At 32.9% G+C, this 14,827-nt stretch overlaps 1 protein-coding gene across 1 annotated transcript; it reads left to right on the top strand.

The window, feature by feature from the left end:
• Positions 1-1,265: 1,265 nt before the first annotated feature.
• On the top strand, positions 1,266-13,990 carry LOC127846029 (low-density lipoprotein receptor-related protein 4-like). Its single transcript, XM_052377207.1, has 14 exons — positions 1,266-1,725; positions 2,120-2,372; positions 2,574-2,733; positions 3,099-3,209; positions 3,698-3,853; positions 4,012-4,122; positions 7,254-7,373; positions 7,699-7,929; positions 9,130-9,322; positions 10,366-10,493; positions 11,176-11,332; positions 12,618-12,736; positions 13,196-13,321; positions 13,716-13,990. The coding sequence occupies exons 1-14, from the start codon at positions 1,298-1,300 to the stop codon at positions 13,988-13,990; spliced, it is 2,568 nt and encodes an 855-aa protein (XP_052233167.1). The 5' UTR covers positions 1,266-1,297.
• Positions 13,991-14,827: the final 837 nt, after the last annotated feature.

Genomic DNA, 14,827 nt, shown 5'->3' with positions numbered 1-14,827 from the left:
TTTTAAAGCATTCACACTATAAGCGCGGACTTATACAGGCATGAGTATGTGTGTATAAAGCATTCACACTATAAGCGCGGACTTATACAGGCATGACTATGTGTGTAATGTTAACACACGCGGACTTATACAGGCATGACTATGTGTGTAATGTTAACACAAGCAGACTTATATAGGCATGAGTATGCGTGTAATGTTAACACAGGTAAATATAGTTTAGGCTTCAATAATATTTTGAACATTATTTCCGTTTATGTGATTCATAAATACCCTTAATAATAATGGATTGATCATTATATGTTCAAGAACGAAAATGTGATGCTACAATATGGCAAAATGGCATGTATTAACAAAGCAAATGAACTTTTCAAAAACACTAAATAATGATTCGATTATGTACTGTTTATAGAAAACGACGTATGCTATCAATTATTACACACGTTTCTTAATGTATCGCATGCAATATTACTTCCAATAGTGTATTTTTCTAAAATGTAGTTGAAACCTCGAAATTAAAATAATGAGTATATATTCTGTCATGTCTTCACCGTATGTTATGCAATGAGTGGTTATAGTAAACAGAACAGAACATCAAAACAGAGCAGAACAGACTAGTTTATTTTCGACCTAAGCATGTGAATCTCATCATCGTAAACACACATAAAATGAAGGCATGCGTTGAAGTACACATTAAGCACGCACACTTTTAAAGAACAGTTAATCTAAATAAACAGGAAATAAACAAATTTCGTGAACATATTTCGTAAGAATGTCACAAGGATGGAGTTAATACAGAGTGATCACGCAATGCTGTGCGTACAGTTTTACAAGTGAATCATTATTTACATAATATGACCTTATTTTCTTGAAAATGAACTTGTATAATTTGTATTCTATAATATTTTGAAATTAATGCATTCCTAACCTTATTATAATACGGACATTTAAGATATAAGTGAAATTCATCCTCGATGTTATTTGGATTACATAATATAGGTTAACAGTAGTTATACTCAAATGATAAATTATTTACTGTCAGACGAACACAATATAGAACGACTTTAAAAAATATTAAAATTACAAATTTGTGCAGGGAGTAAGGCTCAAACCGAAAATACAATTACTGCATTTGGCATGTGAGACGAGCATAAATAAGTCGTGATGACACCGGAAAGGAAAGAATTGCTTTAATAGCAACATGACAATTTGTTGAGTTCTCATTAATTGCTTTTTTAAATGTTTGTGTAACATTTTTGCAGATGCTTTGTCAGAAGGAATTTTGGTTCTTGGATCCATTATGGGTGGTGATGAAGGGACTCACTTTTTCTCAATACCGATTGAGACAGATGCTGGTAACACCACCATTCACGTAAATAGTGTACAGAAAATTAATTACGAAAACCTCCTGGATCAACCGATGAGCCTTGACGTTGATTACACAAGGAAACAACTGTACATTTATAACCGCAACACAGCGAGTCTCGAAATGCTCAATTTTAATCCTGAGGCCGGATATCCAAATTTGACATTAACGCTTCTACATTCCGGACTTTCTAGAGGACAAGTAAAGATAGCTGTAGATTGGAATTCCAAAAATCTTTACTGGACAGACCCAACGTTTAGATGGCTCGTAATTCAGTCTATTCAAAACAGTAGTAATTACAAAATCTTAGTTTACGATAATTTAGAACAACCAACTGGAATTGCTGTTGATCCCATTCACAAGTAAGTTGACTTTTGGCTAGTTGTTTATTACATTATCGTAATGAAATTTTAAAGATATCATATGTGTTTTATTATGTTTGACTGTAAATCATACACGAATTAACCCTGTAAACTCCAGAGATATATTTTCGTTTTAACAGATTAAAAATTAGGAACATCATTTTATGTTATTGAATATGATGCATAAGCCAAAATATTTCTTCTTAAAGAACAATTGAATCAAACAAATTGGAAACCACACTACAAAAAATGACCTGTGAATTACAGTATACCCCAAAATGATATCCCCGTTTTTATATTAAAATATTGAATAAGCCTTGTTTACCCTTTGTAAAAACTGTGTTCCTACTCTTTCGAACATAGTTCGAACATTAAGTGAATCTTTCCAATGTAGATATTTGTTTTGGAGCGATGTTGGATCGTTACCAAAGATTGAGCGTTCCACCCTTTCTGGAAACAGTCGTAAAGCCATTTTGTCTCAGGGCATAGCTTATCCAATAGCTTTAGACGTCGACATTGCATCATCAATGCTTTACTGGGTTGACTCCATACGCGACACAGTGGAAAGATCAAAGTTAGATGGGACCGAACGCGCCATTATTAAAAGATTGTCGCACACTACATTTTTTGATATAACAGTTTTTACCGTACGTATCATTAACGTTTAATTTGCAATATCATTTCGTTCACTTACAATAAATATCAACTTAAATGATTATAAGGACTGTAACACATTTCACAAGGCAGCAATATACAATTAACATATAAGGACAGGTCGAATTGTTCTATTGTCATTCTCTTGTCGTTTTAATCTCATTCTGTTACATGTGTGGTGTGCGATATTTCAGGACGTTGTATTTGTAACAGATTTTGATCCAAGCTTGGGAGGAATAGTGCGTCTTTTTAACAAGAATACTGGCGTAGACGACAAAAACGTGCCGCTCATTCGATCTACCAATTCGCATATATTTTGTGTAGCATTTTATGCACCACAGCCTACGATAACAGGTAAAAAAATAATTTCATGGCATGACTTGGTTTATTCAATTTGATAGTTTTTAAGACAGTGTGATTATGTGATCACTCCGTTTTCAGCACATTATTTCCTGTATGCCCTTTCCTGACTCCATATAAAGTTCTTAACAGTAATGTTTTATATAGTAAACCATTAATATTCAGTGTCACACCGCATTTATTTCATCAGCACACTGTTAGTTTCCTTCTAATGTAAATTTGTAATGATTTTAGTTAAATCCTGCTGCAGAACAAATCTAAGTATGTTGTACTAGAACTATTCTTTCAAACGGCACCATTTTAAATGAATAACATTTCAAATATTGTGTCTATGCTATCATTGCCACTTCCCGATGTAGATCACTGTTCAAGCAATCCATGTAAAAGCATTTGCGTGAGCGAATCGACAGGACCCACGTGTCTATGTCAGGAGGGCTTTGTCTTGAGTTCGGATGGACGCACGTGTGTTGGTACGGTTTGACTTGTTTTCAAAACAATACTTTCTAACTACATGAACATCAAAATGGCGTCCGTTTCGCAGACGTAAAATAAATTTTATTCGGAACACAACTAATCGTAAGGTCAAAACAACTGTAAATTGTTATATTCACTTGTATTGCATGAGTATTCGCATATTGGAAAATTATTTAAGATGATTGTAATTTAGAATAAAAAATAAATAACTCCGTCTTTTGAGATACATTTATTTTGAAACACATTAAATTAATCTAACGAAAACAGTGTTTACTGTCTTCCGACAATGCCAAATTACCATGCAGTCAAAGTATGGTAAACTTTAGTGACACTCGTCGTAAAATATTCAATTTTACACTATTAACTACACTATTATTTTTAGTATGAACCTGTTAATAATACAATTAACGATGTTTTTTTTAGAAAGTGGTAAGATACATATTATACAATTCGTGCATGTGTGGATATCTTTATGGGTTTGCAGAATCTACAGGATCTCTGCATCGTGCCTTAGTCTGGGCTACATCTGACACAATATGTGCTGCTGATATAAGAGGGATCCATGACGAAGGAGAATACATACAGACGAATAAAACATGTTTCTCTAACGCTGGCGCGAATATTAATTGGCTAACAGTCGGTAAGTGACTAAACGGCGTTAGAAAAGTTAAGTGCGTTTATTTTACAACTCAAGTTATTAGTTAAGATGGCTTAACAAAATGGTTATTTGTGGAATACCAATATCATTGTAAAACGATTGAAACTGCAATGCATCTTCAAAGTTACTTTTTTATGTAGATTCCCACGATCGGACGATTATATTTGCGGACGGCAATGACATCTATGCCATGACATTAGATGGCGTTCACACAAAGCAGCTTGTTACATCAGCAACAGAGAACGTGACTGGTATCGTTAGCAATATAAAATTTAAAAATACACACACTTACAAATGTTAATTTAGTACTACACTGTGTCATGTTTAGAAAAGTGATGCACATGTACTAAAATTAATATATCGTGTTGCCATTTGTGTTGCCACTGATTCACTGTTTGAAACAGTGAATCAGTTTTAATTCACTGATATTTCTCTATAAATTACCGGAAAGCATAAAATAAAAGTGTGTTACACAGCCAAAACAGTGACTGTCTATTTTGGCAATTGACATATAAGTGACACACAACCTCAATATATAAATATTGCATTGAAAATCTCAACAGCTTTAGAGATCGTTAACAGACGAGTCAAAAGACTGGTAGCTCAAACATATGAACGAATAAAGTAATAACATGTATGTCCTGCACGATACAACTATAATAAGAACATTCTTTAGAAAACACAAAATGAATGGATCGACTAGAGCAGTTGGTAGAAACATAGAAACAAATTGGTTGTATTGGTCATGACATCATTTCTACAACCATTCCCACTCTACCGCTGATTGAAATATGGCAGGTACTATCATACGTATGTACTCTCAGTAAAAGTGAACCCCCTAACCCAGGAATAGCTTCATTTTGTAAATCAAGATTTTACTGAAGATCAGTTGCAAACAGCAGAAATCAAAGTAAGAGATTAGCAAAACTACATATAAGTGGCCCATATATACGGCGTGTCAAACGTTGCATAATTCAATGTTTTCATATGTATGTGGTATATTTGTATATATTTATTGTATATTTCCATTTGAGTGTGGTAAAGTTGCATATATATGTTATATTAATTCATATATATGGTAAAATCCGATATATGTATTGCAAAACAAATATATGTTGTATAATTTCATATTTATGTTCGATATTTTCATATATATGTTCGAACAGTCCATATATGTATGCAATATTTTGATATATATGTGGTATAATTCTGATATTTGTGTGGAATAATTTTCAAAATATTTGTGTGTTCTAAACTTTCATATGTGTGTGCAATGATTTCATATGTTTGTTGTAAAATTTTCATATATATGTCCTATAATTTGCATCCTGGGAAATATTTTAACGGGCTTATATAGAAAATATATATTCAAATATACCACATACGTATGGAAACATTAAATTTTGCAACGTTTGACACGCCATACATATAAGCCATCGAATGTCGTCTAATATTGAGGTTGTGTGTCACTTATATGTCAAAAATTTCGTGTTGCACTGTTTTTTCTTTAAGAGTTCCGAGCAGCTTACGATGAATTATACTGTAAAAATCAGCGTAAAATACATTTTAAATCATCCCCGGGCTTCTAACTGTAATTTTACCGTACGCTGCAAACATCGTAACCTGTCAATAGGTCTTAATAAATACTCTACTATTTCTTTCTATACTTTCAAGCTATTTAGACATTAAAATAATACATACATGTACATTTGCAATCAGGACTAGCAATAGATTGGGGTGACAAGAACGTTTATTGGTGCCAAGGACAACAATCTGGAAATGGGAAAATACATGTTTTCTCTCAAACAACGAGGAACCTACATATGCTTATTTCAAGTGGGTTGGATAATCCAAAGGCATTGAACATCCTTCCGTTGCAAAGGTAAGAACGTAAAAAAACACGCAAACAATGACATACAAAAGTATCGAAACGATTCTTCGGAAAGCAAATCCAACTAAACTAGGCATACATACTTAAAAAAATGCATACTTATGAAACGACATTTCTGTAGTACAAACAAACTGCGAATTCAACTTCTTAGAAAACACAAACACTTAGAAAATTCTGCTTTTGATATTTATGGAAGTTGGTACCTGTTTTAGTACAATGGTATGGATAAATGGGAGATTAGGAGACTATCAGATCAAGAAGGCTCATGTCCATGGAACCGATATTCAGACGATTATAAGCGGGACGTACTTGTCCGAACCTCGAGACCTGACTATTGATGCAGCTTCCCAAAGGTTTGTGAATGAGCTGTTTTCTTTATACCCATAATATGCATTCTAATAAATGCGTGTTCAATGACCACCCACAAATGCGTTTGAAAATTGCAAAACACATTGCGAAGGCAGAAAACTGTAATTTTAAAAATCATAAAATATCATGGTTGTCTTGAAAACGAAAACTGGCGTATTTCTAAAATAACTAATTATCAAACAACAATAGTTGTGCAATTCATTGTTATTTTTTATCATCGTATATATACTCTATCATAGACTGATTATTCACTCATTTGTTGTTAAAATCATTCATTTTAACTCGATCATTTGTCAAGCACTTTGTCGTAATAATATTTGTATACGTATATTTTCAGTATGTATTTCATTGACGGAAACACTTTAAAATCAGTGCAGTTAGATGGAACTAAACTGACATCAGTAGACGTTGGGGTTGCTAACTCTATTTTGCCTCTAAAACTTCATTCATACAAGGTGAATTTGCGTGTCTATATTGTATCGTACGAGTGCCCTAATTTCCACAATATATAAATATGATAAATACTATTCATGCCACAATTTTAAAAAGGACGATTTTAACTTCATTAAACCAAAAGCAAAATATGACAACAGAGTAGAGTTCTGTATTATTAATATAAAACTAGTCACACACTGCTATGTTTACTTATTTATACGACGATATCCACGTTGTTTGCAAATACATTGTTTCTCGGCGAAGTTTTTTGTTAATCGGCGAAGTTGGGTATACAATGAAAAACTGTCAGACTGTATCTCATCACAAGTTTTGAATTCCAGAATCACCTTATTGTGGCTGACACAGGCAACAAGCTGGATGTTCTTTCTTTTACAAATTCAGGAAGCACAACTCACAGTCTTACAACTCTTGTAGCAGTTACTGATATAGGCGTTGTTGATATAACCGAACAACAAGAAGAGACCGGTAAATGATGTTTGCGTTTATTGCATTATCTTTATCCGCCCAAAAAGTATAAAGCATCATTTGTTGGTTAAAAGCTTCAAAAACCTTTTCCATTTTTCGCAGAAATATTAGAGTTAACTTATTGCGTAACAAAATGTTTAAGCATATAGCATCCGATATAAAAACATCTTGACATATCTACATACGTTTTCTTTTTAAAAGGTCCTTGCGATGCTGATAATGGAGACTGTGAGCACATCTGTATTCCACTTGGTCGAAACAGAATATGTCAGTGTAGCTATGGTTACATTCTTGAAAGCAACAAGAAAACGTGTTCATCAGGTACTTGCCTATATCAGATATCCTACAATTTGCTTCCCAGTCAGTTATGGCGCTACAAGAAAGAAAACATCAAATTTTATGTGATATTCTCACTAGTAAGAGAATTTAACAAGCCCGATATCTTTATAAATCATTACAAAACAAATGTTATGCTTTGGGGAAAAAGTCGAGTCAAACTGCCATGCATTTCTATAAATAAATGATTTCGTAAACCTCTGCTGATAAGGTTGTGTATACAAAAATTAAATTTCAACATGAAATAGTTTTTATTAGATTTCTACGCTCATGTAAAAACATGTGTTTAAAAGAAACTTTGGTATTGCAGAACCACTGTCGGACAATGTTATGTATGTTTCGGATTGGACCCATGATAAAGTATATCAAGTTTCATTAATAAATAACGCTGTAAACGCCCTTGATAGTTCGACCGTCGATTCACCTACTGGAGTACTCTACAATTCAATTACGAACAGAATATATTGGGGTGATTCCACATCGAAATATATTCAGTCTGCACATGTCAACGGTACTGGATATTCAGTGTTATTTGATGTTGGTAAGTATTGCTCTTTGGTTTTAGATAATTTGCGTTTGCATGGCTGTTTTTCCTGCACAAGCGTTTTTAGAATTTATGGTGTTTGCCAGGATTCGACCCGACTTAAGATCTAATATGCCTTTCTGGAATCTGCGCTTATATGGTATATCAGTGCACGTCATTATTTCCAGTTTCATATCTGTTACAGACAGTTGAAATAGTGTAACTGCGCAAAAGTTTCCTAATAATCTCATTTACACCCCCCCTAAACTCAAAGAATCTTAATAAGGAATATCACATTGGAACGGAAAATGTAATTTAATGCGGTTTACAACCATGTACAGGTATAAAACCAGACCTAACGAATGGTATCGCAATATAAAAACAAAACAAAATAATATTTATTTTTATCACATGCGATACCCTGTTTCCCAAGTTATATAACCATTACATATATTTTCCACTTACACATGTGTGATATACCTTTTAAGCGTGTTCATTGGCTTAGTTTTCGTCTATTGACCAATCGCATTTGGTTATTTTGCTGAAATGACGTTGCAACGTCAAATGACGTCACGAAATGTAAACATCATTCGGGATTTATCATTATTTTTGCGTACATTTTTATTTAATTTGCTCATTTAAAAAGATGTGATAAAAAAATCTGACACACGTTGTCATATCATACCATATTTTATTAAACTCGTTCAGGAAATTCGTTAGTAAGCGACTTTCCTGAACTCGTTTAATAAAATACGGTATGATATGACAACTCGTGATAGATCCTATATATATCACTCTACATACTGTTTACTAGTTGCGGAAACATATGTCCCTTAAGCTTTCTCTTTCTATTATAATTTTTAAAGGTTTTAAAATTACTTGATTTGATTTTGAAACCCTCTGCAGATATTTGGCATGTATACATTAAATATATTTTGCCAACTCAATTATTGATTTTTATATTGCATCTGATCTTTTTTAATTGAAGAATGAATAGCAACTGTTTAGCTATTTACGGCACTTTTTAACTATTTATCATGATAATAATTCAGCTTATAAAGCCTAAGTTTGACCCATGGTTATTGTAGCTGATTTATATAAAACTTGTCGCTGTTATTTCAACCAAAGGTTGTGTTTTGCAACACTTGAATTAATCATTAATTTTGATTTAATATTTCCCAGTTCATAACAATTATTTGCATATCACTTTCTCCACAGGAGCGTATCGCGCACACCCCGACCGGCTGGCTCTTGACTACAGCACGGGAAACATTTACTACACTGCTGTGGCATCAAGTCAGTTGCAAACAGGTTTCACCGGAATCGGAGTTGTGTCTCCTAATGGTTTCCATAGAAAATTGATCTTGGAAGGTGTTCATCCAAGGGCAATTGAAATTGACCCTAGCAAAGGGTGGGTAGACATATGCAAACATGTATCGAAAACAAGACAGAAGTAATGATTAATACATAACACCAATTAAGAAGTTCCTTTTAAAATATATAGGCCTTATTAAACTCCAAGAACATCATCAGAAGAAAACCTCTTACTTAAGCTTGTCATTTAGTTAAGGCAAGTGAATAATTCGCTTCATAAAAGGTTTGATACATACAAAAAGAGATAAAATGTAAATATATCAAAAGATATATGACCTAAAAATGGTATCGGCGCCTTAAAACAGTCAATACAACCAAAAGAGGGTTAAATCGGAAGAAAGCCATACCAAACCTTACATTTAATCCACAAATTATCGAAAACCACACAGTTGTAAAGGTAAAGAAACATTTACTGCAAAGCAAGCATACTAATTAAATTAACATTCAATGTTTCGCTTGGTTTGATATTAACATGAGCAACACAATTGCAACTCCCTTTGACATGATTAAATGAAGTAAGTGTCAGAAAAAATGTATATCTGCTTTAAATATTTCGGATATTAGCATCGTTTATTGATATTACCAGATTAATGTAACTGATCTTAAGAAATCCATGAATAAAATATACGATAAAGCAGCTGTGATGAATTTGCATTATATTGATAAATCATACTACATCTTGACATACAATTTCACAAAAAACTATATTTGTACATGTTGTCGGTGAAATAATAGGCTATATCTTAAACTAAATGTTTTACATGTTATGTTTCTTTTCTTTCCAATAATAAAGAAACAATTTTGGTTTTGTCGTCATATTCGTAAGTAGTCTTTAAATAACAGTCCTGCCAGAGAAACATATTAAATTATAAACATCAAACAAAACTATTTTCACAACTACATTTTAATTATGATTCAGTTTTTATGTATGATTTCCGGTTGAGTGTTTGCTTCTTTTGGCTATAAAACATTTGTTCTATTGATGCTGCAATAAATGTTTGTGTTTTGTATGCAAATGGTTTTATTTGTATTAATACTTGACATTTCTGTTAACCAATCGTTTAACCCAATCCCATTTAGATATCTGTTTTGGACCGACTTTGGTACAACACCTGCAGTATTAAAACGCGCCCATACAGACGGCACCAACATTGTAGCACTGTATACATCAATGGTATGGCCTAACGGGATTGCCATTGACAGATCGGGTATCACATTTACGTTTTCTTTTTATTCTTCACACTTGATGTGTGATTTGAAGTTTAAGTTATATAATGATGTTGCTATAATATTTTTTTAGATTAAAGTGCATGTACACACATTTACTTTTAGGATGCTGAAAAACACGTATCTGAATAGTTCCTTTCTTGCTACGTTTAATTTTGCTGTTCTCGTTAAATTTGTATAAATGGAATATATGCCGCTAATGGCAAATGTATGCAAAGATAGGGACAATTACTACTGGTCAGACATAAAAGTTCTCCCCAATCTTAGTTAACATTTATATTACACGGTACCAAAAGCCCACAGTATCTCTATTTTAATAGGCATCAGAGATAGAAGAAAAGTACCAATCGATTATATGCTAATATATATGACAATATTGTAAAGCATATGCCTTGTGCTTTTTTACACGACAAAATATATCGTAAATTGGTAATGAATTGAGAAACACATACTTATTTTGAAATAAATACGCATCTAATCCACTTTTTATCATCAGCGTATATTCATGGCGTACATTTTTCGCAATTTGTAATTTATGGGTCGAACATCTGTTTAGGTTAATTTCTGATACTGAAAGGTCTCTGTAGTAAACAGATAAATAAAATAGAAGAAAATTGTTTTCAGAGAGAGTATGTTTTGTTTAAAATTAAATGACCTTTTCAGCAAGCGTATTATACGTTACCGATGGCAAAAAGAACATAATCTACCGCTGTGGGTATGAGGCGAACACGTGTGTTCAGTACTTTAGTGACCCTGGCTCTCAACTCATGGACATTAAACTTCTCGGCAACTATCTCTATTACACTGCTTGGAATAAAGTGTAAGATTATTTTGCTCATGCAATATTATATGGAACATTTTATGACATACTACATCGCACGACGTTTTATATTAATTGTCACGTTCCTTATTCTCATAGTATCGGCCTTCCTCATAGTTTCATAACTTGAACGAAAAGTGCTGGAAAGTTAATGTAACACACAATTATGTTAGTGTGTTTATGGATCAAAAGTAGCTTTATCAAATAGTTAATATTTTTTAATAAAATATTAAAATATTCTTAGAACATCATGAGAAAAAGTTTCGTTTTTCTATTAAAAGGACCGTCAACCAGATTGACGAAAAAATGAAAAGTTTTAAAATACCGTATTTTTTACAATATTAGTTTAAATTGATAAAAATATCAAGACTGGTATATAACATTACTGAAAGAAGTTATTACGTTTTAATATGTTCAGTATATTCGGTTAAAATTTTACTGGGTATGTGTACCAGGTAACTATAAATAACGCAAGTAAATTGATCATCATCGTCACGTGGTAAACCCAGGAATGCAAATTGTGCATGCGAAGTGAATTGTATATATTTTATATATAAAATGATCAATCTAATTGCGTTATTTATAGTGTGTATATCGTTATTTCATCTATTTTCGCGATGTACTTTCGATTTCACAACGCGAAATTTTATTACCAAATATACTGAAAATATTAACTTTTTTCAAGTGATATAATTTACCAGTCGTGATATTTTTATCAATATTAACTAATAATTGTGAAATAATACGGTATTTAAAAACTTTTGTTATTTTCTTCAATCTGGTTGACGGTCCCTTTAAGATACTATTTTTAGAACAAACACTTGCACATAGTAACAAATCTTAGCAACCAATTAGGATATTATGATAACCACTGAACATGATACATATTACCACTGGGAGCTTAATCTAGCCAGTATTTTGTCAAAACAATGCCGATTTGAATGCAGGGTTCGAGTTATGTCCGAGAATATCCATTTAACTATAGATTGACGAATAACGCATGCGTGTTTTTGTATTTGCTCACTTGCACAAATCGTATGTATTCATTAAGAGGGCCGATACTACGTATATACATGCTTCTTACAATTATATATATTTTATTGAGTGAGTCTTAGCAAAATGAAAGCAATACAAATCTTCACATTTAATTTCATTGGATATATCAATATGTTATTGTACACGAAACTAATTGATGTAAATTACTTTTGTCACTATACTCGTTTATTGAAATGATTTTTAAATGAAACTTTTCTTGCAAAAATGTATTGCAATCGTCTGCTTTCAGGTACATAACTAGATTGCACAAAACAAACTCGAACGACACCGCTAAATTTGCAAACAATGCAGAACTCGGCAGATTGGATGCCATTTCTTTGTACTCTTCAAACTTTCTCCCAACAAATGGTAAGCTTGTCTAAAATATTTGTTTAACATACAAAACGGCAGTAATTTGCTTTGTAAACTAAATTAAAGAAATTTGTGTACAGTTCATTGTATTTATTCACCTACGATCAACTAATTTACAAATAGCGGAGTCGATATTTTTTGGTTTTTGTCAGTATCATAATCAGTTACGTTTTATAAATATTTTCATTCATACACATAAATGACGAATATAATTTGTGTGTGTCTTCATTGTACAACCTAGTTTACCATGTATAATTTTTTTAAACAAATTAGCGATTATGCTGATTTGTTAACCATTCCGTTCAAATGTATGGATATGGGCTCTATTCAATTTTCTGATAAACAGTGACCACGAGCGGAACGAAATTGGCACATTGTCACATAATAACTAAGACAGTTAATATCTACAAACATAAACAATTTCGGATAATATCATATCATTAATGAATATTATAGTCCAGTCACAATGCAGTAGTAACAATAAAAGCTGCAGCACGTTCTGTCACCCAACACCGAACAGCTTCACGTGTGGATGCCCTGACGGAGAGCAATTGCTTCCGGATGGAAAAACGTGCACGAGTGGTAAGACGTAAATGTTACGTGTATGATACATTATCGATATTTCGAAGTTTTATAAACACAAAACGGCAAAACACACATAACCCTCTTGTTTAGCTTAGTTTATGCACGTATTTAGCAATAATAGGATAGTGATATAGTTAATTGCATTTCCATATGTTTTATAGTTTTCCTTTTACGACAAGACTTCCTACCAGATCATTACCCTTTTTGAAACAATTGTACGTCATGGACACTCAGAAAAGTGTGAAAGTTTTAGTATAATGAACTGGTAAAAAGTGTGAGATTTTTATCATCAGTTAAAATTCTATAAAATGTCTAGAAATTCAATCACCCCGTATTGATTTATTTAACAATATTATGTTTAATGGTAAGATGTATTTTATTTGTGTTGCAGATATAACAACAACCTCATCATCTACATCAACAACAACAACAACCACATCATCCACGTCATTTCTAACAACAACAACTGCAACAACAAAGACAACATCAAGTTCTTTTATGCCAACTTCCACGACTTTCAGTACGACATCTCCTAAAATTGGTGACGATAAAAGCAACGATGGCAAAGCTTCTGCCTCCCAAATCATGTACATCGGAGCAGGAGCTGGTGGAACTGTAGCTATCGTCATTATTGTCGTCGTTATCGTCATCGTATTAATAAAGTAGGGTTACCGTATATTGAAATGGTATCGTATAACAGTTCATAGTATGTGTGTTACGTGTTAGCTAAAATAACAAAATTAACATTTAAATGGTTGTAAACAAACATATACAACGCAACGATTTTCTTTCATGTTATATATGTGCCAATACCAACCAGTTAACCCTAAAATCTTATTTGTTTGTCAGTGGGCTAAATCTCGAGGGTATAATGGGAATGCGAAGTACATTGAACAGCTGACATATAGCTCCATACAGTCAGCTTCGATATATTTGTGTGATCATATTTTAACTTTTATTTTCTTTAATGACATACAGGCTCACATTTGTTTCTCTAAGAAACACTTTTAAAATTGTACGTTAAAATGCACATTTGTTTACTGAAAAGTCAGTTTCGCACTTCTTCTTAAATGTATGATTTATGGTTAAGATGCGGAAGAAAGGCACACACTGGTGCACGGTACGAACATAATCCACAAAGTGGCCTCGCCAACGACGGGTTCGAGCATACTGCCGAGTATGGGGATGGAGCTGTGACCTTCCGAACGCAAGGCGAACATCCATACTCAGTGCTGGGTAATCTCGGAGGCGTATCTCATTACTCGGTAAATACAAAATGTGTTTGGTTGGAAAATACATAATGAATGGATTTATGAAATATTTCAACGTTTAGCCTTTTCATTTATATTAACTGTTCGTCAGAAAACTTTGAACACACACATTTTTCCATGTGAGTTCTCTTGCGTGTTCTATTTATTGCCATGAAGGTTGCGTATGACTAAAGAGTATTATCGTTGTTTTCAGTGGAATGAAAACACAAACAGTACACTGCAGGATGTAACA

Source organism: Dreissena polymorpha, chromosome 9, assembly GCF_020536995.1.
Source record: "Dreissena polymorpha isolate Duluth1 chromosome 9, UMN_Dpol_1.0, whole genome shotgun sequence".
Taxonomy (NCBI): domain Eukaryota; kingdom Metazoa; phylum Mollusca; class Bivalvia; order Myida; family Dreissenidae; genus Dreissena; species Dreissena polymorpha.
Note: the sequence above shows the minus strand (reverse complement) of the source record. Positions and strands in the feature narration are given on the sequence as shown.

Bases quoted from the DNA above. Each gene is read 5' to 3' on its own strand.
- LOC127846029 (XM_052377207.1), top strand. From the start codon at position 1,298: ATGGGTGGTGATGAAGGGACTCACTTTTTCTCAATACCGATTGAGACA. The intron at 2,373-2,573 runs GTACGTATCATT...GCGATATTTCAG, and splicing joins TTGATATAACAGTTTTTACC to GACGTTGTATTTGTAACAGA. The intron at 13,322-13,715 runs GTAAGACGTAAA...TTTGTGTTGCAG, and splicing joins TGGAAAAACGTGCACGAGTG to ATATAACAACAACCTCATCA.